The 24,566-nt window shown below is 40.1% G+C and overlaps 1 protein-coding gene across 1 annotated transcript in view; it reads left to right on the top strand.

Moving 5' to 3' along the window:
- SPON1 (spondin 1) overlaps positions 1 to 24,566 on the top strand; it is a 414,385-nt gene that overhangs the window by 374,365 nt on the left and 15,454 nt on the right. The window contains exons 9-11 of the mRNA XM_069072920.1: positions 13,997 to 14,137; positions 15,210 to 15,285; positions 20,532 to 20,714. Of these exons, the coding sequence (XP_068929021.1) occupies positions 13,997 to 14,137; positions 15,210 to 15,285; positions 20,532 to 20,714 (400 nt within the window). The remainder of the gene's footprint in view (positions 1 to 13,996; positions 14,138 to 15,209; positions 15,286 to 20,531; positions 20,715 to 24,566) is intronic.

Raw genomic sequence — 24,566 nt, 5'->3', positions numbered from 1 at the left:
AGAGAGAGAGAGAGAGAGAGAGAGAGAGAGAGAGAGAGAGAGAGAGAAGGTAATGGTAAACCACTCTGGTATCTTTGCCCAGAAAACCCCAAATGGGGTCACAAAAAACTGGGTACAACTGAAAAATGTGCCCTTTGTAGTGTTAAAGACTTCAGCTGCATCTTCTTGAATGTTATCTTTCCAGACAGAAGGCTATAAAAGATTACTGTCTATCTTCTTTCTTTAAAATGTCTTCAACCCTATTCTACCTTTCTTTAGGTGCATGAACCAGAACTATATGACATTTTCTAGGTTCAAAAACATCAAGGTTTTGTTCAAGGAAAAGAGAATATTTTCTATTTTGCATGTGATACACTACTCCTAATCCTGATTCCTCCTTCTCAAGGGAAGTAATAGTGAGTGAAGATTAAATAAGATAATGGACACAAAAACCTTTTATACTCATTGTGAGGTGGTAAGAGGAAAGTAAAACACGTCTGATTCTTTGTGAGGCTCAGATTCTGCCCTGAGTAAGTTTAGTGATGAGATGGGTGAAGAAAGTCAGGAATTGACAACTGTCACCTGTGGCTAATGAAATTTTCCTCTCAATCAAGTTGAACCCGGCACTAAGGAATGGAGTATTGGAAGGCAGATTGCAAGCTGCTTGAGGGAAGGAACTTATGTGATCTGTACCTAGCAGAGTGCTGTACCTATAGTAGGTGCTAGGTCAAAACTTGTTGAACTGAATTGATTTCTTATGGTATTTGCAGTAGCAGTCAGTTATTCAGTTAGCTTGCATTAAATGCCTACTATGTGCCAGGCATTGTGCTTGGCCAATGTCTTCAGTGCAGTCTAATGATTCCCATGAATCATGACTGAAATACCCCCAACAGCCAATAAAAATACTGGGATTATTTCTTCTCTGAATTTTTATAATTGGTTATACTTAAACTCATTTCTTTTCTTTCTGTGCTCAGTTTATGGAAATGCATGCTCTTTCTGGCTAGTTTTTTTTTTTCTACTTAGAAGGACTCAGTATCATTGAAAAAAATTTCATTATAAACTCCTTGCAGATGATTTAGTAAGTCATTTTAAAAATTATCTTCAAAAGAGTGTACAAAGTACATTCCTTGTAAAAGACTGAGTAAAAAGACTCAGAGAATCACAGAATTTGAGACCTCATTTGCCTAATGTTGGACTAGCCATCCTAAATGGGCCTTTTCGCTTTGGCTGTTGAGTTGAATAAGAAGAATCCACTCTCAGGAGAAAAACCAAGGGACTGGGAAGATGTTTTCATGACATAACAATACAGTTTTGGGGAGGCTGGTTATCTGGCTGACTGTGTATGTGTGCACCATTGTGTTGTATGTGTACTTTTCTAGGATAGTCTTGTGCATCAAAATATGTCGCAAGCTCCCAGAAGTCTTAGGCACAGAGAAAGCCAAAAAGCCAAGCAATCGAAATTCCTTGTCACGAGGTCAGACAACTGCATGCTCAACCGGGTTTTCTCAGCTCTCTCTTATCCTGTTGGCTGTGTCTTTTTCAGGTGTTGACTGACATTGTAATAGGGATGGGAACTGCACTTGTGATTTATTTCATATGTGTTGTGGTTTAGTCTTTTTTTCAGTTGCATCTGATTCTTTGTGACCCCATTTGGGGTTTTCTCAGCAGAGATACTGGAGTGGGTTGCCATTTCCTTCTGTGGCTCATTTGGATGAGGAAACTGAGGCAAACAGGGCAAAGTGACTTGCCCAGGGTCAAATGTCTAATGAGTGTCTAAAGCTGGATTTGAACTCAGGAAGATGAGATTTCCTGACTCTAAGTGCTGCACCAAATCCTAAATAAGGAAACTTCTATCAATGCAAGTAAGCACCTTCTCTGCAGCTAGAGTTGGAGCATTTCCTAAAGTATTGGTCGCACAGCCAATATGTATCAGAAGCAGGGCATGATGCCAAGTACTCCTGGTTCTGAGGTCAGCATTCTCTCCACTGCCCCTAAGGTACCGGTACTTCTAGGCTCACTAGATACTGATATGAAATTCTGCCAATTCTACCAATCCTTCAGGGCTCCAATTCTATGTGCTGCTCTAGGAACACATCACTTATTAAGTGTAGGCTTCACTGAACTCTCTCTTCTCTGAGCCCTAGAAACACTTGGGGTTTTTATTCTTTTAATTAGCATTTAATCATATTCCATCCAGTCCTTGTTGTGTAACTGACTTGTTGGGGATGAGTCTCATCTCCCCAGCCAGCTTGCAAATGTTTCAGCTGTAGGAACAACACTAAGATTTTGCATATGTCCTCCATTGTACATAGCACAGGGTATTAATAATAATTGTTCATTTTTAGATAGCTTTTTTGAGGCAGTTGAGATTAAGTGACTTGCCCAGGGGCACACAGCTAGTAAGTATCTGAGGTTGGATTTGAACTCAGGTCCTCCTGATTTCAGGGCTGGTGCTGTATCTACTGTACCACCTACCTGCCCCTACATAGCTTTTTAAATATTGGCAAAGCAATTTACCTTCATTATTTCATTTTATGCTCACAATTCTATGAGGTAGGTATTATTGTACACATTTTATAGTTGAAGAAATGGAGGCTGAGCGAGGCTAAGTTGCCTCAGGTCACACAGCTAGTAAATGACTGAGGCTGGATTTGAACTCCCAGTCCAGCCTGCTATCTGGGATGCCATTCTGCCTCTTGGATGAGCTATGAAATAGACACTTAAATACTGGTGGGATAGCTGGCTTTAGGCAGAATAGCATAGTAAAACAGTGGACTTAAGAGTCAGAAAGACTTCAGTTCTATCCCGCCTCTGAGACTTATTAGTTGTCTAGCCATAGTCAGGGGGCAGCTGGGTGGCACAGTGGATAGAGGGCCGGACCTGGAGTCAGGAAGACTCATCTTCTTGAGCTGAAATCCAGTTTCAGACATTGACTAGCTGTGAGAACCCTGTTTGCCTCAATTTCCCCATCTGTAAAATGAAAAGGAAAATGGAAAACCACTCTAGCATCTTTGCCAAGAAAATCCCAAATGGGGTCATAAAGAGTCAGACATGATTGAAAATGACTGAACAACCACCATAGTCACGTTAGTTTCTGGGAACAATAATACCTGTAATATCTCCCTCACAGAGTTGTTTTGAGGTTCAAATGAAATAGGACATGTAGTGTGCCTTGCAAACGTTAAAGCATTATGTATGGATGCATCTTCTATTGCTGTTCTTATTATCTCTCCTTTTCCACCCCTGGCTTTCCAGAATGTTGGGTACTTGCAATGGCAGGTCCAGCAAAGATTCCTAGGAAATTTAACATGGCCTGATAATCGTGAGATCCCTGTCCGGGTACAGGAATAGTAGGGAGACACTGGTACTACAGAACATCTCTTTGCAAGGGTCTCAATCTGTTTCTTTTTCCAACAGAAAAATTACCGGACTGGACTATGTTTCCAGCCAAGGAGCTGCAAAGAAGGAGCCAAACAGGAGATTATCTCTTGCTCCTATTGCTTTGTTATTCTTGGAGTGTTTGCACTTTTAGCCATGACAATCCTTTGATTGGGGTCATTGACTGAAAAGGAAAAGACACACACAAAGATGTCCAAAACTAAGCCCCCTTTTTTCTTCAGTCCAGGCAGGCTTATAGGCCTTGAAGGTGCATGACTATTTATATGAAGTAGGGCAAGAGCCAATTATCCTAGGAGCTATCCAGCATGTCCAGCTGGCAAGAGAGGGGGCAGAGAATCCTCTAAAGACCAAATGAGTTTTCTTCTGTTCATATGAAGTAATGAGTATCTTGCCCCTCTGAGAAGCAGTGTGGTATAGTGGGCTTGAAGTCAGAAGTCCCAGGGATAAGTTGTCTCTGATGTTTTCTAATGGTGTGACATTAGATAACTGACATCCATGCTCTGAACCTCAATTTCCTCTTTTGTAAACAGAAGATAATAAAACCACTCTAGCTGACCTCACAAGAGCTGTTGTGGGGATGAAATGAGGTCATGGATATGAAAGAACTTTGAAAAGAGCAAGGTATTATACACAAGTGAGTGGATTTATTTTTTGATTCAGCTTTGCTTTAGAAGGCTGATGAAGATGCTAGAGATATTTTTTGAGAAGTAACAGTTCTTTTTATTGATATCTTTTGTTTTTATATTGCCTATATTTCCCCCTACATCCCTTTCTTTTCCCCCTCCTAGAATGACATTCCATATAGAGCAATTATTTTTCAAAAGAAAAGAGAAAGGGGGAAATCAGTTAAACAGAACCATATAACATGCCCCGCCCACCCTGAAATCTAACATGTATTCAGCGTTCCATATTCGTGGACCCCCTCCCTCACCCTTCTCAAGGAGTAAAGGGAGACATCTTCAAGGCCAAGCTTGTTCATGGTAATTCTTCAATGTTCATTTTCAATTGCTTAATGGTTGCTTTCCTTTCTATTTACATTGTGGTAGTCATGTATATATTTTCTTGGCTGTACTCACTTCACTCTGCATCAGTTTATGGAGATTTTTCTATGCTTCTCTACATACATAGTTTCTTTTATCACAGTGATATTCTATTACCTTCATGTACAGGTGTTTTCCCAATGGATACACACCTACTTTGTTTTCCATTCTTCTATACAATTGTGTTTTTGTCCCCCCCCTTTAGACTAGAAAATCCATGAGTACAAGGACTCTATCTCCCACTTACTTATATTCCCCTTAAGTGTTGAACATGGTGTTAGGTACAGTTAGGGACTCAGTAAACACTTGCTGAATGAATGAATCTAAAAAGGAGCTATTTCTTTCTGTAAAAAAATTGAGGCTGATCATCGTGTGAATTTAAAGAAATGTTAATGATTGCCAACAACTAGGAGAACTTAGAAAATAAAATGAAATCATTGCACCTTTATCAAAGTCTAAAGGGAAGCCGATCTTTCCTCTGCTTGGACTGGGAACCCCATCCAAGACAAAAAAGAGATGACTACATTTCCAGCCTGCTTCTCCTAACATGATACAGCACCAATCCACAGGACTGGCCCCAAATATATTTTCTTATGATTTAGGCATATGAATTCCACATATAAAATGCCTTGCTTGAATTCAGGATTGGGTTCAATGTAGACACTCTTTCAGCAAGTATTTAAAGAGCCCATATGCTTAGCAGGCACTGAGGGGGGTACAATAAAAGCATGCTACACAGCCTTCACCCTTTGGGATTTCACAGTCTGGTTGAGGAAACAAGGCATACATGTGAAAAATGAAGTAACGTGAACAGTACATGAGCTAGCACAAGGTCAGACAAGCATTTTAAAAATCACAACATTCGAACAACTCAGTAGGGCATGTAGTCCGTACTGCACCTGAGGATGCAGCTTTTCTACAATACATTCATTAGAGCTTCTTTGTGGAGGTTTCTAGTAGTGGGAGACTCATCTTTTACTTTTAGACAGCTTTCATTGTTTAAAAAAAATAGTTTTCTCTTACACTGATTCAAAATCCACCTCTCTGCAACTTATCATTCCAAACACAAATTCTTGTTTAATGAGCGAATTCAGAAGAAGAATGAGAAGAGGGTAAAGGAAGGGGAGAAGAAAGACAGGGAGAAGGGAGAAAGAGAGAGAGAGGAAAGGAAGGAGGAGGAGAGAGAGATCAGAATACAGTGTAAATAATCATAAGATCACAGAGAGGGACCTTATAAACTAAATCCAATCCCTTCATTTTACAGATGAGGAAACTGAGGCAGAAATAGGTTAAGTGCTCACATAGTAAGTGTCTGAGTCAGGATTGAACTGCAGATTGTCCTGGCAATAGAATCTGGACAAGTAGTAAATAGTAGTGAGGGAAATGATGTAGTAAAGTAGGAAGTTAAGTGCAGTAAAACTCAAATTTCTCTAGCCCTTTCCTCACAATACCACCCTATGAGTTAGGAATGTACATGGCATTTGGAGAAAACCAGGAAGGAAGGCACACGTTTTGGGGAACAGGACAAGATAAATATGAAAGAGGTGGAGGCATGTTGTGGAGTGGTCTTTCATACTCTATCTTTGAGAAGGCTTTCCCTTCCCACTTTCAATGTGTATTTTCCCCAGTGCCAGAGTTCTAGAGCCAGGTCAATAGCCAGGTTTTTAGAGCTAATAGGAATCTGCGTGAAGCTTCAAGAATTGAAGCTGTGGCTGGTCCTTAAATCTAAAGACCTGTGACTTGTGAAGTAAACACTGATGCCTATGATGCCTCAGAGAATTGGAGTGGGCAGAAGGGTACAAAGTCAAGGCTAGATTACTGAGAATTCAAAGAGAAATGATGTAACTGGGCAGGACTAGAACAAGAGAAAAAGTACATTGAGAAATAATGCAGGACATAAATGGATAGATTAAATAAACAATAGTCCTTGGGGAACAACCCTTGCCTCCCTACCCCCAGAAAGGACTGGGAAATCCAGACTAATCCTTCTGCCAGTGAATTTGAATTGATCCAGTCTACCATTAAGGGCTAAGAGCCAGTCCCTGACTCCAGACTCACTTTCATTTACTTGATATCACAGGACAGCCCTCTTTAATGTCCCATCTGTCTGTGTTCACACAGCATAACAGGAAACCAACCTGCTTGGGATTGTCAATGTTTGTCCTTAATTCTGATTCTAAACAGGACAACCCTATAATCTTAAACTGTCCCATCACTTGCTGTGTTTACACAATAGTGGATCTGCTGTTTGGATAGGAACAATACAAAGATAATTTGTGGGTCCAGTAGATCTAGGGTTAGTGGTGTCCAAAAATGAAGTTGAGTCAGACTCCCCGGTGATTAGTGATGAGTCAGTCTGAGGGTTGGAAAATGGATCTCATTCCACCTTCCCATCAACAGGCAGTCTTGTTTCTTTTCCCCAGTACAACCACACCTTCTCCCTCCACCCCATCTGGTGGTCTTACAAGTTCCCAAACTCTTTCCTTCTATCCCAGTGGGCTCCTTAGTTCTGTTATAACCTAACTTTGATCCCTACTTACACACCTGTAACTCAGCCACCCTTAACAGCAGCTATAGGTGGCATGGGAGACAATTCTTCCTTATGCCAATATACCCACACCTTGCGCACCCAGATCACTTACAAGCTACAGCAGATGCTCCTCCCCTGATTGTGCTCTGGGTCAGTGACTAGAAACCTTCCCTATCCCCCACCATCTTCCTTTCTATGGTGCAAAATGAGTCACATGGGGTGAGTAGGCATAGATGAGTTGCAATCTGCATTACAGAATTCATTACATATTTTCCCCCAAACACATCCCTCTTCCGAGCTTCCCTGTCATTACCGAGGACACTATCATCCCTCTAGTCACTCAGGTTTGATACTTTAGTATCATCCTCCCATCTATACTGACACTCACCCCACACATCCAGTCAGTTGCCAAATCTGCTTATTTCTACCCCAGCAGCATCTCTTACAACTGCCCTCCCTCTATACTCATGCGTCAGCCACCTTAGGAGAGGACCTTATCATCACTCACCCCGACTATTGCAATCATGCCCTAATTCATCTTCCTGTCTCAAATCTCTCCTCAGTCCAATCTGTTCTCCACATAGCTGCCAAAATGATCTTCCTAAAGAGCAGGAATGACTATGTACCCACCACGCTCAAGGAATGTGGTGATTCCCTACTGACTTTAGGAGCAAACGTATTTCATCTTTATCTCGTCTCTTTAAAGAAATTGTGCAAGTTTCACAATGCATACAAATATTGGTATATTGGCATGAGTATACATAACTTAGAAATGAATAAGCATGCATCTAATAGAGGTGTATGATCAAAAATATTTTACTGTTAGTGTTGTGACATCACAAAAATTTGAAGAGCACTGTTGTTGAGGAATGCATCCAAAGGCCCATTTACTGCCTGCTTATGGAATAGGGAGCCCACAGGGTTCCTTCTGTATTGCTTCTACCACCTGGCTGTTGTTGCCTACACCTCTCCCATAGTCCTTCATCAAACTGATGTATCTTCCAAATTTTGCACTAGGTAGTATGGCTTCAAATTTGGCATCTGTGTCCTATAAAGAGGTTTGAAACTATTTTGAACTGTCAACCTTCTTAGTTAATAATCTCTGGGAAAGCTATGTGGCACAGTGAATAGAGCACCATCCCTGGAGTCAGGAGAACCTGAGTTCAAATATGACCTCAGACACTTACTAGCTGTGTGACCTTGGGCAAGTCACTTAACCCCAATTGCCTTGCCTCCCCCCCTCCAAATTTTTTTTCTGAATAAGAGAAATAGAGAAGGTTCACTGGAGTAGGAGGATGGTCAAATTTCTGTCAAGTGGTTTTTATGGTGTAAATGCTTGATAAGCTTGTTTTTTGTTCCTATCAACTGGGGTTCTTTACTATAATCCTGCTCCAGTGGTTCACCTTGGCATGGATGTGACTCTGAGCTCTTGAAGACAATGACAGTCTAGTGGCAGGTTCTATTTGAGTTGGAAGGATTTTGAGTATGATCTCAGTTTCTGACTGTGTGTCTGTCATTTGCATTTATTTAAGCTAATCTTCAGAAAGAGAGTCAGTGAGCCAGCACCAGGAGGTTGGCCAAGATTTGATAATTATTTCAGTTATAGCAATACATGAAAATCATTACCCTTCCCCTTCCCTAGTAGAATGTAAACTCTTTGAGGGAACAAACTGGTTTTTTGTTTGCTTTTGTCTTTTTGTCTCCAGTGCCTAGAATAGGGTTTGACCCATAATAATGCTTGTTGCATGAATGAGTAGTACCAGGGTCTGACTTCAGCAGGAATACTGTGCTTAATTTTGGACACCATATTTTAGGACCCACATTGACATACTTGACTGCATCCAAAGGAGGATAACCAAACTGGGTAGTATGCTGAAAATTCTAGAAAAACGATGATAAATGGAAGGAACTTAGGTTATTTATTTTGAAGAAGAAAAGATGGGAACTATGATAGCTATTCATATCTTAGATCTCACCATCACCTGTGTAAGTGTACCAGTCTCTATGATCTTTATGAAATCATTCTTTCTGATTATAACTACCTTTTCTTCCATCACTTCCTCTGGGTGACTCTTCCTAAATATATTCTTCATCCTCACCCTAACTTCCAGTCCCTCAATCTATCCTTTCTCACAGGTCTCCCTCACAATTTCTCTACTATTATTTCCATCCTTCATAGTTGGCTATTTAAAATATAATATCTCCCCACACACATACTTAAAGCCCTTGTCCACTCGTGGTTTACCAAAATCCAACTTGTGATTACTTTCAACATCTGGTTTGCTGAATTTTGCTGGCAAAAATCATGAAATGAGAAGTTGTGGACTCAAGGTACAAAATGAGCAAATGCACACCGTGTGGGAATTTGTTTTGCTTGACTATGCATATTTTTTTACAAGTGGTGATGGTTGTTTTATTGTAGGGGGAAGTAGAAGGGAGAGAAAAAAATTATTGGTAATTGAAAAAATTAAGTCATACAATCCTGCCATCTGTGTCTACTACAAATTCAAATTATCTAATTTACTTTGGGATTTCACTGCTGCACGGCAAACCTTTTATACTTCTGTTACCATCATACTTCTTGCATTAACTATTTCAAATCCTCTATATCAGTAGTGTCAAATGGAAAGGGGACTATTGAACCACCCAGCTGTATATTGACTTAGAAGACCACATATTAACATTATCTATGTTCTGTTGCATTTTAAAATTTTATTTTGCTAAATATTTCCTAGTTACATTTTAATCTGGTTCTACTGCACTTAATTGCAACCTATATGTGTTTGACCCATCTGCTCTACATGACCCTTTTCCACCAAGTATCTCCCACTTAATTGAGAATAATAGTCTATCTTCTGTAGGCTCCCTCCTCTTTCCTACTTTATATGTTAAAATATTTCTGCATTTCCCCCCAAATACACCACTCCTTTGTTCCGGAGTCTGAGGATCGTAGGTACCCCCTGTTAACCATGGCCAGTTGCCCCTACTTTTGCCCTTGATACCATCCCCTCTGGAAACTTGGTCCCTCAATCATTTCTTTTATCCTTCCTGCCTATATCAAGCCCAAGTTTCCCCTAACATTGAAGTGTAGGACTTTATTTAGCCATGGGCTCAAGCTATCGTCCAATATCTCTCCTCCCTTTTATAGCTAAAGCTCCTCAAAGAATTGTCTCATTGTCTCTACTCCTTAACTTCTCACTCATTTCTTAATACCTTACATTTAGGCTTTCTACCCAACCCAATCAACTGAAACTATTCTCTTCAAGGCTATTAATGATTCTTTAACCATTAAATCTGCTTCCTTCAACACTCAGTTTAAATCCCACCTCCTGTATGAGGCCTTTCCCAGTCCTTCTGTCCCCTAGAGCCTTCTCTCTGAGATTATCTTCTGTTTATCCTTTATATTATCTTGTATTTGGTTATTTAGATGTTGTCTCTCCCATTAGAATATAAGCTCTTTGAGGGGGCAGGGATTAAAATTGTCTGCCTGTAGTGCCTGGCTAAGTCATGTTTACTGATGGTCTAACTCTAAGGACTGATCAGCCAACTGCATTTTATAATCTTGGTAATAGGAATGTTCCACACACTTCAGTGTTTCTAATCAAGGCATTGGCTAAAGCAGTGAAGTTATGGTATCCAGGTGAGATCCTTTATTGGGGAAGAGTCTTTGAGGCTGTTTTGTATCTTCTTTGCTATAAAGGATGGTTCTGTTGATGATGGTTGTGGTATTGTGAGATAATGTAATATTAAAAATATGTCAACACAAAAAAATTGATAAATGCCTATTAGTTAACTGAATTTTCTTTTTCCTTATGCCATAATACCTCTGTACCACTCTTGACATGATGACCACCCCTTCCTCTGACTTTCCTGGCTTTAGTGACACAGCCTTCTGTTGATTCTTCTCCTTTCTCCCTGACCAACTCCTCAATCTCCTTTCCTGGGTCATCATTCATCTCCTGACCCTTGTGTGTGTGTGTGTGTGTGTGTGTGTGTGTGTGTGTCCCATCAGGTTCTCTTTATACCCTCTTTCTAATTGATCTCGTTAATTATCATGGATTAAATTATCATAAATGCACATGGTTCCCAAATGTACATATTGAGTCTGCATCAATCTACTAAATACCAGGCCCACATTGGCAACTGGCTGCGAGACGTCTTCACCTAGGAGTTCTATCATCATCTGCAACTCAAGACTTACAACATGGAACTCATCACCAAAAACCATCCCAATTCAAACTTCCCTCTTTCTGTTGAAGGGATCACTTTGTTCTGCTTAACCAGGTTGGAATATTTGGATCATCCTCACCTTTTGGTTCTCCCTAACCTCCTCTCTGAGCCCCCCCCCCCCCATACATGATCAGTGGCCAATTGAAGTCCTACCTCCCCAGGATTCATACACGTCTGTTTCTTTTTTGTCAGTTACACTACCCTAATTCAGGCCCAGATTCCCCCTTGTCTTGACTACTGCATCCCCATTGCCAAACACAGTGCTTTGTACATACCGTGTGCTTAATAAATATTTATTCCATAAATCACCAGCAAGCATTTGTGAATCAAGTTGAATCACTAGAGATAATCAAGCAGAGAATACATACATACAGAGGTTGCAAGAAATCCTGCTCTCCTTTGGGTTGGCCTTAGAGACTTCTGAGGTCCCTTCTAAGTCAAGGGTTTCATATTTTTATGTATTTCATGTTTCTATGTTGGGCTATAAGAGTTTACGCCCTCCTCTTCTGCTTCTATTTGTAGAGGCTAAATGGGGAAGAGGGCTGAGAGCCAGCTTTTCCTCTGCAAGGAAACAAAAGCCTAGAGCCTTCTCAGGAAGTTACTGGTGGGGATTCAGACAAGGAAGCCTGTCAGAATCTGAGAGAAGGGCACTGATGAAGAGAACAAATCATCTGTCTGTGAGGGAAAGAGATTTTATAAAGAAGAGGCAGTGCCTATGGGGGAATGCCAGTCTGGGGAAAGAAGTAAGGCCTGAATGAAATGAAAAAAGGCCTGTTTACTCAGTCTCAGAATGAGGCTGGGGGGGACGGAGGGGAAAGGGCAAGAAGAGGAAGTCAGGATCGCAGAATATCAAATATTAATATCAAGACATCATCTTTACATAATGATTCAGGATTTACATGAGCACCTTCTCAACAACAGTATAAGATCATCAATACATGTTATTGTATTGCTTCCTATCTTACAAATGCAGAGTGCAGCTCACCTATGTGAAGTGACTTGCTCAGGGTCACACAGCTGGGAAATGTCACAGTCAAGACTTGAACCCAGGTCTCATATGAATTTTTTCCCAATTCCCTACTTTCCCTCCACCCTGCTGTTAGTGTCTCCCCACTCCTTGCATCACTTTCAAGAAAAAAGATAGGTGGTGGTACAGAGATTAGACCACAGTGCAAGGAGTATGGAAACCCTGAGTTCAAATCCAGACACTTTTTAGCTATGTCACCCTGGGCAAGTGACTTAACCTCTCAATTTCCTCGGTTTTCTCATCTATGAAATGATGATAATATAGCATTCCCCTTATAGGATTGTTGTATCAAACAATATAAGTAAAATGCTTTGCACATGTCAAGCATTATTTAAATGCTAGCTGTTATCATTATTTTGCATTTTCTTTTTATTTACTTATGTGTGTCTATGGTATCTCCTCTGATGGATTGCAAGTTCCTTGGGGACAGGGACAATTTCACTTTTGTCTTTGTATTCCTAACAGTTATCACAGTGAGTAACCCATAACAGGCCTTAATAAATGCTTGTTGATTCATTGATTCTGACTCTAAGACCAGTACTATTCAATTCATTTCAGTTCTAATAAACAAATATTTATCAATCCAGTTCTGAACCCATTGTAATCAATGTGCCTCCATCCCATCTGAGAGGCCACAGAGTAAGAAAAAGGAGAAAGACAGAAAAATAAATGAACAGGTGTCAGAAGAGTGAGACAGATTGGGCATGCTGGGGGTGCAGATAGGGAGAAAGTCCTGCCCTTGGCAAGATATGCTGGCTCTCATGTGCTAATATGGCTTGCTGCTGCTGTTGTTTTCCTAACCAATGATACATCACCTCTTTCCATCTCTCCCTTGGCTTCATCCCTCCTAAATCTACTCTTATCCTCCTAACAGCCTCCTTTCACTCCATCTCCATCTACTTGCCTAGGCCATCGCTTTAAGCCTTACCTTTCTTCTGCTCAAAAGTCTGATCCCCATAATTAACCAGTCTGACTTGATGTTTTGTTCTACGCTCAAGTCCCTTGCCACATTGTCCTATCACTGCTCATCCCTTTCCAAACCCCAAACCTGGATTCCATCCACCATCTGCTTTCTCCTCACTCACTTGCTGCTCAACACCACTGGAGAAACTCATACAGCTATACTGGCCAACCACTCCGGTATCTTTGCCAAGAAAACCCCAAATGGAGTCATGAGGAGTGGGGCACAACTGAAACAACTAAACGCCAAAAGGGCAAGTCACAATCTCTGTTTGCTTCAATTTCCTCATATGTGAACTGGGTTACACCTAGCTTCCAAGGTTGCTGTGAGGATCAAATGAGACATTTGTTTTTTAGGAAAAAAAAGTTTAGTACAGTGCCTGGCACATATTTAGAGCTATATAAATGCTTACTTCTTTCCCCTTCCCTACGAAAAAATCATTATTTTGATCCTTTTTCCCATTGACATTCATTTTCTGGCCCCTCTTCAAAACTGAGTATTTTGCATGAAGAAATGCCTGCTGGAAATATTTTTCTTTTAAAAAATTCATGAAGATAAGATTCTAAGGAGAATTGAAAGTAGCAGACAGTCTTCTGGATGGTGGTCTTTCATGGCACTGCCTTGCCACCCTCCCTGATGTTTCATGGAACAAGTGCTAAAACCATTTCACTCACACTGACTTTGAGCTCTTTCAATGCCAGGAAGTAACTGCCTGACTATGTTGTTATTCTCCATTTGGATCCAGTTCATATGTAAAAATCAAATGGCTTGTGCATCATCTGTTTGTATTTACTGCTGCCTCAGTCAATGTCTTCTTGTCTTTACAGTCGCCCAATAAGCCAACAATTCCTCAGGAGAAAATCCGGCCTCTGACAAGTCTAGATCACCCTCAAAGTCCCTTCTATGATCCTGAGGGAGGTTCCATCACTCAGGTAGCACGAGTTGTCATCGAGAGAATTGCACGAAAGGTATGGGGCTGAACTTTCCACTGGCTAGGGGACCAGAGAATATTCTGAGTCAGCTGCCTGTTACCAGAGATGTCCTACCTCCATTCCAGCTGGGCAACATTAATCCCTCCTAACTCTCAAGAGTCTAAATAGATGCCAGGTTCCATCTAGTCCGGTCCTTACGCCAAAAAATGAATTCTATCCACAGTAGGTCTGAGAAATAGTTTTCCAGCCCATTTGATTTTTTTGACAATTGTAATTATTAGGAAGGATTTAAAATCTATTTTGACCAAAAAATTATTTCGTTACACCTACTTGTTATGTTCTTCTTTCTGAGACCAAAAAAAGTCTGATATTTCTACCAAGTAACAGCCCTTCAGATACTTAAAGAAGTTACCCTGTCCTCCATAAGTCTTCTCTTCCCCAGGCTAAATAGCACTGTTATTTACCCAGTCATCATGATACATGGCATCCATTCTTCTCACCCTCTTAGGTGACCTCTGAGCATATGTGTCTCCACTCTTCACCAAGTGTGGTGCTTGGAAATTGACATGGCATTCCATATATGGTCTAATCTCTAACCTGCCTTGGTCTCAAAACAATACATCTTTATATCTCTCTATTAAAATTGGCATTCACTAGACTGGTAACACGAACAGGGGTTCCTGGTTCACTTCAGTAAAATGCCAACCAGAAGTAATGATACCGAAATCATAAAAGATAAGGAGTCATACTTCATAGGAACATGATTCCTGTTCCTCAGTATGTGAATCATTTCATAGGTATGAAGCCCCCCAAAAGCAACTTGATTCCCATCCATCTGGAACCAGAAATGCCAATGGCATAGAAGACCAGATGGTTTCTCCCCACACTGTCCCCTCCAGATGCTAAATCATAGTCATAAAGTCTCCTTGCTTTTTTTGCCTCTCAGAGTCTGATTTTATCTCATTTATGAGTAAGTCTTAAGCCCTTAGAAGGGCCTATGAATTGAGGCACAAAATATTCTGTCCTAGGTGCTGTCTGTTGATTTATCTTTCAAACAAATACGTGCCTCTCTTTAATTTACCCTTTCAAAACAAAACTTTCTCTGCAGGGGGAACAATGCAACATCGTTCCTGATAATATCGATGATATTGTGGCTGATCTGGCTCCAGAAGAGAAAGATGAAGGTACTCCTGATTGTTTTTATAGTTTAATTACATTTTTGCTACACAGGCATGAAGTTCATTTCACCCTCCAGTGTATCTTGGATTTATCATCTTTGATATATCCAGGGGGAATGTTCAATAATATAGCCAAACAAGAATGTTTCCTAATACTGAATGATATGTAGCAATGGATATAAACCAATGAAAACAGATATACTGAAGATGTAGAAGTGAGAGATGGGATGTGTAAAGGAGGGAAGTCCTAGAAGAGGTCTTGGGCCCGTGGGATCATAGAACAAAAGCCAGAAGGGACCTCAGGGGCAACACAGATCCAATGATTTTCGTTTACAGATAAGGAAACTGAGGCCCATGAGGTGAAGTGACTTGGTCAGGGTCTCCAAAGTAGTAACTATCAGAGGTGGGATTTGAGCCCAGGTGCTCTAACTCCAGAGCTCATTCCATTGTACCACGATTCTTCCCAGATGGGAGAAGATGGGATCAAGGGCAATAATGAACAATTGCCTTGGTAAGGAGTTACACTTCTTTCTCTGAGCTGAGAGGGAAAGAAGAAAGGATGGATGAGGACAAAGATGATTTGTAATGGGGAGGAGGAGTTTGGATGATGCTCAGGTTGAATGATGTGAGGCAAAATTATCTGTTGAGAAAGAGGTGGGTATTTAAGAGTGTGACACTGCTCATCTGTGGCAAGGAAAAGACAGTCTTGAAACAATTTGCATTTTAAAAATCATTTTAAGAAAGTCTTCATTAGGCATCAACTGGTTCACTGATTTATTCATTCAACAGATGGTAACTGAAAAACCTACTAAATACAAGACCTAATTCTGGATGCTATAAAACATACAAAGATATTCAGATGAAATTAAATGAATGAAATTAAATTAAATTAATAAAATTAAACACACACACATGTATATACACATGTATACACACGCATATATACATATACATATATTCATATATATATTCAGAAATTCCAACTAAGAGTCTTCTAGGTTCACATGACCTTGAAGATAGAGACATCTTTTTTTTTGCTTTTTGGAAGGGCAGTTGGGCTTAAGTGACCTACCCAAGGTCACACGTCTAGGAAGTATTAAGTATCTGAGCCCAGATTTGAACTCAGGTCCTCCTGACTCCAGGGCCAATGCTCTATTCACTGCGCCTCCTAGCCACCCCAAGACAGAGACATCTTTATACATTTTATTGAAACCAGAATTACATTTTGTATTTGGTAGGTTTTCATTTAGCATCTGTTAAATGAATAAATCAATGAGCTAAGTGATACCTAATAAAGAGTTCCTTAAAATGATTTTCAATGCTAATTGTTGTAATCTATATTCCTATCTTTATCTGACTTTACTCCTTTAATCATTCCATCTCTCACTCAAACATCTTTAATCTATCAGTTTTCATTGGTTCCTTCCCATTTGACTACAAGTGTGCTTAGGTCTCCCTAGCCCATAATTCCTTCAGCTGTACTTTCTTCCATCAAGCAACTATTCCATCTCCTTTCCTTTTAAGCCAAATGTCTTTAATAACCCACACTTGATGTCTGACTACCCACTCATCCTCAACAAAGCACAAAACATATTTAGGAGATAGAGTAGTACAGTGTGATTATAGTGCATGGAGAGGCGCATTAGGAGATAGGATTGTAGGTGTCAGATTCTAGAGGATCATGAATGCCAGCCAAAGTAGTTAAGACTTTACTCCGTAAGTGAGAAGGTGTCATGGACAATTTTTGAGCAGAAAAGTGATGTGAAAAAAATTATGTTAAGGAAGATTACTCAGTCTGGCAGGTGGGATGAAGGGTGGACCAGAGAAAGAGGAAGTGAGGAGACCCCTTAGAAAGTTTTTGCTTGGTCCGGGCATGTGATGATGAGAGCCAATACACAAATCTGTTAGCAGTGGAAATAAAATAGCAGTATTTCTGGGAGGCAGCAATATTGTACAGAAGAGTATAGTTTTGTGACTTGGAAACTGATCAGAGAGATGAGAAGTAAAGAAGGAAGAGTCCATGATAACATCAAAGTTTTGAACTTGAAAGACAAAGTGATTGATCGTGCCACACAAATAGTAAACTTGAGAGAACCAGTTTTTTTGGGGAAATAATAAGCGTCTTGTTTTTTATATGTTGAATGTAATGTGCTGGTGGGGCACTGCAGCGGATTGCTATTCTGATGCTTGGGGAGATGGTGCTGTCAGGACCTAAAAGGTTAGATCTGGGAGTCATCTGGAAAGAAGGAGAGGTTGGCGTTATGGTACTGACTACAATTGCAAAGAGAGAGAAAGGGAGAAAAAAGGAAATCAAGTTCAGAACTTTGCAGAATACTCATTTCAAGGGTCCAAGAAGATGAAGAGTTAGTGTGACCCAAAACTGAGGAATTCTGGACGGGTAAGGAGAAATGGGATACTGTGTTAGTTCTGCGACCAAGGAAAGAGGCAGTATCTATTCAGGGGGGATATTCAGTGGTGCCTGATGCTACAGAGAAATCAAAGATGAAGACCAATAAAAGGCTGCTGAATTTGATGAGTAGGATGCAATTACTACTCTTTGAAAGAACAGTTTTATGGAGTCCTGAAAGCAGAAGCCAGGTGGCAAGAGGTTGAAGGGAAAATAGTTTTCTGAGGCAGTGGAGACTTTAGGTGCAAACAATTTTTTGAAGCAGTTCTATTACTGTTCTTCTGACACTCTACTACTGTCCTGGATCTCATTCTCTGGTCACTACTCTTTCTTTTTGTTGGTTCGAGGAAGGAAGGCAATGAATATTTGTGAAGTGTCTATATACCAGGAGCTGCATTAAGCACTTTACAAATATCATTGTATTGGATCCTCACAACAACCCTGGGAGGGAGATGCTATTATTATCCCAATTTAGAGAAACTGAGGCAAACAGAAGTTAAGTGACTTGTCTAAGATCACACAGCTAATAAGGGACTAAGTCAGGTTTCCCTGATGCCAGGCTCAGCACCCTATCCACTGTGTCACACAGTTACCTCAGCCCTGCCCCTTAAGTCTTTTCTGAGGCTCCTTCTTGCCTTCTTTTCTATTTCTCCTTGATCTTTTCTTTGTGGGTGATAGGGAAAGCCACTAAATGTATTATTAGATTGGGAGCTCCTTGAGGGTAGGGACTATCTCCTGCCTCTTTTTGTATCCCTAGTGATTAGCACAGAGCTTGGCATATAGTAGGTACTTAATAAATGCTTATTGTCTCTCCTTGACATCCTTAGAGTGACATGATTGGAACTGTGGTTTAGGAAAGATTAATCTGGCCATAAGATGGTTTGCAGAGAGAAGAGCCCAGAAAAGGATAACATGAGACTGTGATTATACTGGAAGTGAAGCAATAATAAGGTCTTGGACCAGAGTCATGTCAGCAAGAAGGGAATATTCAATACACCAAGCATTTCACAAGTGCCTACTACGTAGAAGGCACTGTTTTTAATGCTGGGGATACATTATTAAAACATGACACAATTGTAGTCCTTATATTCATTCAGGCATCATATGACATCTACATGATGCAACAATTCAACTGGCATTTATTTAGTATTTATTTTGGGCTAGGGCAGCACTAGATATATCAGGGCAAAAATGAAAATAGTTCTTTCCTTCAAGAAGCTTAAATCCTAGTAGTCTTGGTGTGGAGAGCAGAGCAGCCATATATACACATATTAATACATTCTCATTTTCTCTCTCTCCCTGCCTCCCTTCCCTTCCTCCTTCTCTCCCTCCCTCCATATATATACACACATGGGTGTATGTATAAATAAATATGTATAAACATACACACACAGAGAAATTTGAGAAGGAGGCATCACTAAAACCTAGGTGGCACAGTAGATAGAGTGTGGGGCCCTGACTCAGGAAGACTTATGTTCAAATCCAGCCTTAGATAATTACTAGCTGTGTGACCTTGGGCAAGTCACTGAACCCTGTTTACCTCAGTTAACTCATGTGTCAAAGGAGCTAGAGAAGGAAATGGCAAACCATTCCAATATCTCTGCCAAGAAAACCCCAAATGGGGTCACAAAAAGTTGGACGTGACTATAAATCACTAGACATCACTAAGAATTGACTTGTGGGTTTTATAGATAGAACGTAGAGGACAACGGGCACGAAGAAGAGAACTAAACAAAGTAATCTAAGCAGATTTGAGGAGGGCAAGAACGCTTTGAGTCGGGGGAGGGCTCAGGGAAGGCTTCAAAGCAGAGGTGTCACTGCACAGTGGTAACCAGCGAAATGACAGGAGCTAATGAGATCACCAAGGGAGATAAGAGGGCTGAGAGGCAACCTTGTGCAAACTAACAAAGCAGAATGAAGAGTCAGCACCCAGTCCATTAGCTCAGCATCATATTTGATGCAGACTCTGAGCCCCTGGGCAAATATACCTGATCCAAGTGACAGATTATGGTACCTGAGAAATCTAGCTGAATTTACATCTAGGTGGTCCAGCAGATAGGGGGCTGAACCTGGCGTCGGGAAGACCTGAGTTCAAATCCAACTTCAGACACTAATTCTGTGACCCTAGACAAGTAACTTAACCTCTGATTGCTTCAGTTTCCTCATCTGTAAAATGGGGATAATAACAGCACCTACCTCTCAGGGATGTTGTGAGGACAAAATGAGACAATTTTCATAAAACTCTTAGCACGATGCCTGGGACATGGTAAGCATTATATAAATGTTAACTCTTATTTTAATCTGTTTTTATTCCTGGGTCTATTTCTTAGGGTGTGGATGTTTGAGTATTTCTTTTGTATATCATATAATCGGAACCCAACATCATTGCTATTTGAAATCATTTTCCCATTTAAAGACACTGATGCTTTCTCTACTAGGAGTTCCCCTCCCCACCATCTTCCTTCCCACCTGTTTACATTTTTCAGATTCTAACAAAATATTTACTGTTCAATCCTCGATGAAACACCTGGGTAGGACATTGGTGGAAACTGTGGAAGTCCTATTAGTAGAGAACTCCCAAATGAGATACTATTGATGATGTAAAATTGCAAGAAGAAAGAACTTAATTTACCTTTCAGAAAACCCAGAATATTCATGACCAGGACCCCCAGGTGTTGGAAAATTACAAGAAAGAAACATGGCCTTGTCACCATTGTACTAGCAGGCAATGTCACACACAGAGAGTAGTTCTCGCTTCCTGTGAAGCCTGTGGAGCCTCTGGAATAATGCATCTACAAAACCTTTCCATAGGCATGGATTGAACAAGATTAAACCTTCTTTTCAGATGACACCCCAGAGACCTGCATCTATTCCAATTGGTCCCCCTGGTCAGCCTGCAGTTCGTCCACGTGTGACAAAGGCAAGAGAATGCGACAACGCATGCTGAAAGCTCAGCTTGACCTCAGTGTCCCATGCCCTGACACACAAGACTTCCAGCCATGCATGGGTCCTGGCTGCAGTGACGAAGGTAAGGATGTGGGCAGCATAAGATGAAAGACTGACAAGTCTGAGGCCATTCAAAGATGAGTAAACTACAGCCAAAAGCTGTGGTAGTCGACACAGAATCGAGTTGAACACAGGTTGACTGGGTGCTACATATCCTTTTTTAAATTCTTTTTGCTAGATTCTTGACCGTAGTATCTTCTCCTACTTGTGAGTTAGGGTCTAGCTCATTTCTCCCACTCAGATAGCATTATATTTTCAATGAAAGCTTCAAATATTGACTGCTGTCAAATCCCACAGTCTATACTCTTCTGAAGGCAGACTATCAGAACTTAGGCCTTCCCTGGGACTCCCTTTCCACCTCCTTCTTGGCATGACCTATTCTTAACTAGACCAATGCTAACCCTTAATTATCATTTCTTCTTTTTCTAAGTACTGGCGAATCATCCCTTTAATAATCACTTCCATTATTTTGCTGGGAAAAAAAAGCCAAGCCCACTGGTCACTAATTTTGTTTGCATTTGTAATTATCTAATTATCATTTGGGTCACTGAAAGTGGCCATGATTCTCTATGGCATGGACACTTATCTGACTCACTTGTTCTAGTATCCCACCCAGTACATAGCAGAGAAGAGTAAATAGAGATGAGAGCTATGAGATCAGAGTAGGCCTTACTTTGTTTATCTCAGCATATTTCCAAATCTCATCACCAAAGACAAGTGGCTGGGGGTTAACTTGGGTAACCTCACCCTCTGCTGCAATCTGGCTGTGGGACAGGCATTACATCCTCACCAGGACTGAGGGTCTCTGGATGGAGGCAGTTTTTCTGTATCTAAATACAGCAACACTTCATGCTTCCTGAACATAAAGAACTAGGCCTCCCACTGGAGCAAGCCCTATTACCATTTGGGCTCCTTTTTAACTCACTCAATCAGGTGCTTTTTTGCCATTTGCTATAGAAGACTGAGAGTTGGATTTTGATTTTACAAGGCTGTGTCCTAATACCTCCTGATACATCTTTCACATAGAAATTGGTATGTAGGGAGCAAGCAATAACAACTAGCATTTGCCTAGTGCTTTGTGTTTTACAAAGTATTTCACATGTTTTCTCATTTGATCCTCACAACAATTCTGTAGGGTAAGTGCTATTATCATCTCCAGTTTAGAGATGAGAGGGCAGATGCACAGAGAGGTTGAGGGACTTACCTAGGGTCACACAGCTCATGAGTGTCTAAGGAAAGATTCCAACTCAGGTCTTCCTGAATCTAAGTCTTGTACTCTAGCTACTATGCCACCTAGCTGCCAATATCCTGTGGTCACACAAAGAACATATATTTCCATGTGCCTGATGATCTGGTCAAGACAGTCTTCTTTATGGCTTCAGTGATGTATAAATTACAAATATATTTTCTACATAGGCACTACTGTTTTTTTATTTAAAAAATAAAAATACTTCCTTAAATATGAATAGTTCAAGTTGTTATCATCTCCTGTTTCCACCTCCTAAATCAAATTCATAAAACTGAACTCATAATGAGCCCACATGTAGCAAATGATCTGTCAAATGAGGAGGTCTGAGGGCATCCTTACCAAAGGATTTCTTGTTTCTACCTAAGTTGATTTACTTATTCAATGCCATACCAGTCTAACTACTAAATAATTATTTTATAGATCTAGAAAAATAATAACAAAATTTATCTGGAGGTTAAGATTACAAGGGAATCAATGAAAAAATGTGAAGGAAGGTAGCTTAGCCATAGTAGGTTACAAACTGTATTACAAAGTGGTTGGTAATCATTAAAACAATCTGCACTGGCTAAAAATAGAGTGGTGGATCAGTGGAAGAGATTAAGTACACAATACACAGTAATAAATGACATATAATAATAAAATAATAATAATAGAAGACCAATAAATGGTCTTGGATAAACCCAAAGATCCAAATTCTGGGGACAAGAACTCAGAATTTGGCAAAAATTGCTGGGAAAATGAGAAAGCAGTTTGGCAGAAACTAGGTATAGACCAATATCTCACATCACACACCAAGATTAGGTCAAATTGGATAAAAGATTTAGACATAAAGAATGATATCATAAGTAAATTAGGGGAGCATGGGAAAATGTACCTGTCAGATCCATAGATAAACAAGGAGTTTATAACCAGACAAGAGTTAGAGAGGACCACAGGAAGTTAAAATAGATCATTTTGATTACATAAATTTAAAAGGTTTTGTAGAAACTAATGCAGCCAAAATTAGAAGGAAAATAGGGAACTGGGGGGAAATTTTTTAGCAAATTTTTCTGATAAAAGTGTCATTTCTCAAATATATAGGGAAATGAAGTAAATTTGTAAAAAAAAATAAGGTCCATCCCCAATTTGATAAATGGTCAAAGGATATGAACACGTAGATTTCAGAAGAAATAAAAGCCATCAATAGTCAGCTGAAAAACATTCTGAACCACTACTGATTAGAGAAAGACAAATTAATATAACTCTGAGGTACTACCTTACCTGCTCGATTGGCTAACATGAGTGAAAAGGGAAATGGCAAATGCTGGAGGAGATTTGGAAAAATAGAGACAATAATGCATTGGTGATGGTGTTATGAATTAGTCCAACAATTCTGGAAAACAATTTCAAACTATGCTCAAAGGGCTATAAAATTGTGCACACCTTTTGACCCAGCCACACCACTGAGACCAAAGAGATAAGAGAAAAAGGGAAAGGACCTATGTATACAAAAATACTTATAGCAGCTCTTATTTATTATGGTGGCAAAGAATTGGAAATTTAAAGGCTATCCATCAATTGGGGAATGGCTAAACAAGATTGTGATGAAACACTATTGTGCTAAAAGAAATGATGAGCAAGGAAGTTTCTGAATAACCTGGGAAGACTTATACGAACTGCTGCAAAATGAAGTGAGCAGAACCAGGAAAACATTGTACACAATAAGAGTGACACTGTGAGGATCACCAACTGTGGAAGACTTATGTGTTCTGATCAAGACAGCGATCCAAAGTAATTCCAAAGAATCTATAAGGGAAAATGGAACCACTTCCAGAGTGAGAAAGAATCTCTTAAGGCAGACTGATGCATACTTTTTAAAAAACTTCATTATTATGTTTATGTTTTCTTTTGTTGTTGTTCAGCTATTTCAGTCATGTCTGACTCTTTGTGATCACATTTGGGGTTTTCTTGGCAAAGATACTAGAGCGTTTTGCCATTTCTCCTTTAATTTTGTAGGTGAGGAACCGAGGCAAACAGGGTTAAGTGACTTACACAGGATCACACAGCTAGTAAATGTCTGAGGCTAGATATGAACTCATGGAGAACAGTCTTCCTAATTTCAGGACCAACACTCTATCCACTGTGCCACCTAGCTGCCATGTTTTGTTCTTGGTGGTTTTTTGTTTGTTTTGGTTTTTTGCAACATGGCTAATATGGAAATATATTTTGCATGACTTCACATGTTAAAAAAAAGAAAGTTTCTTTTTTCTAGTGAGCTCATGCCATGCTTTTAAGTAGACATCTTAGGTACTTGTAGTCCAAAAACTTAAACATGGAACAACCACGGATTTTCTTTTGAATCCTCCTTTGTTACCAAAGAAGACCATTGAAGCCTCACTTGCCTTAGAACCTGAGGCATAAATAGAATAGTTAAGAGAAAAGGTATCATGAACATTGAAGAGCATACCAGGTTAGTAAGTTGTACTCAAATTTGAGTTGCTATCAGGACATAGGGTACTTTGGAGAAATTTGTGTTTCTTTAGCAGTTGTGATAGGTTTTTTATCTCCAAACCTTTTTTCTCCCTCTCTTTGTTCCTATTCTCTCACCCCAGTCCAAGAGTAATTTGTGTTTCACACAGATTCACC

Source organism: Petaurus breviceps, unplaced genomic scaffold (assembly GCF_028583685.1).
Source record: "Petaurus breviceps papuanus isolate PSGF00001 unplaced genomic scaffold, PetGlider_PUasm1.0 140, whole genome shotgun sequence".
Classification (NCBI taxonomy): Eukaryota; Metazoa; Chordata; class Mammalia; order Diprotodontia; family Petauridae; genus Petaurus; species Petaurus breviceps.
This window is presented reverse-complemented; position numbering and strand designations above follow the sequence as displayed.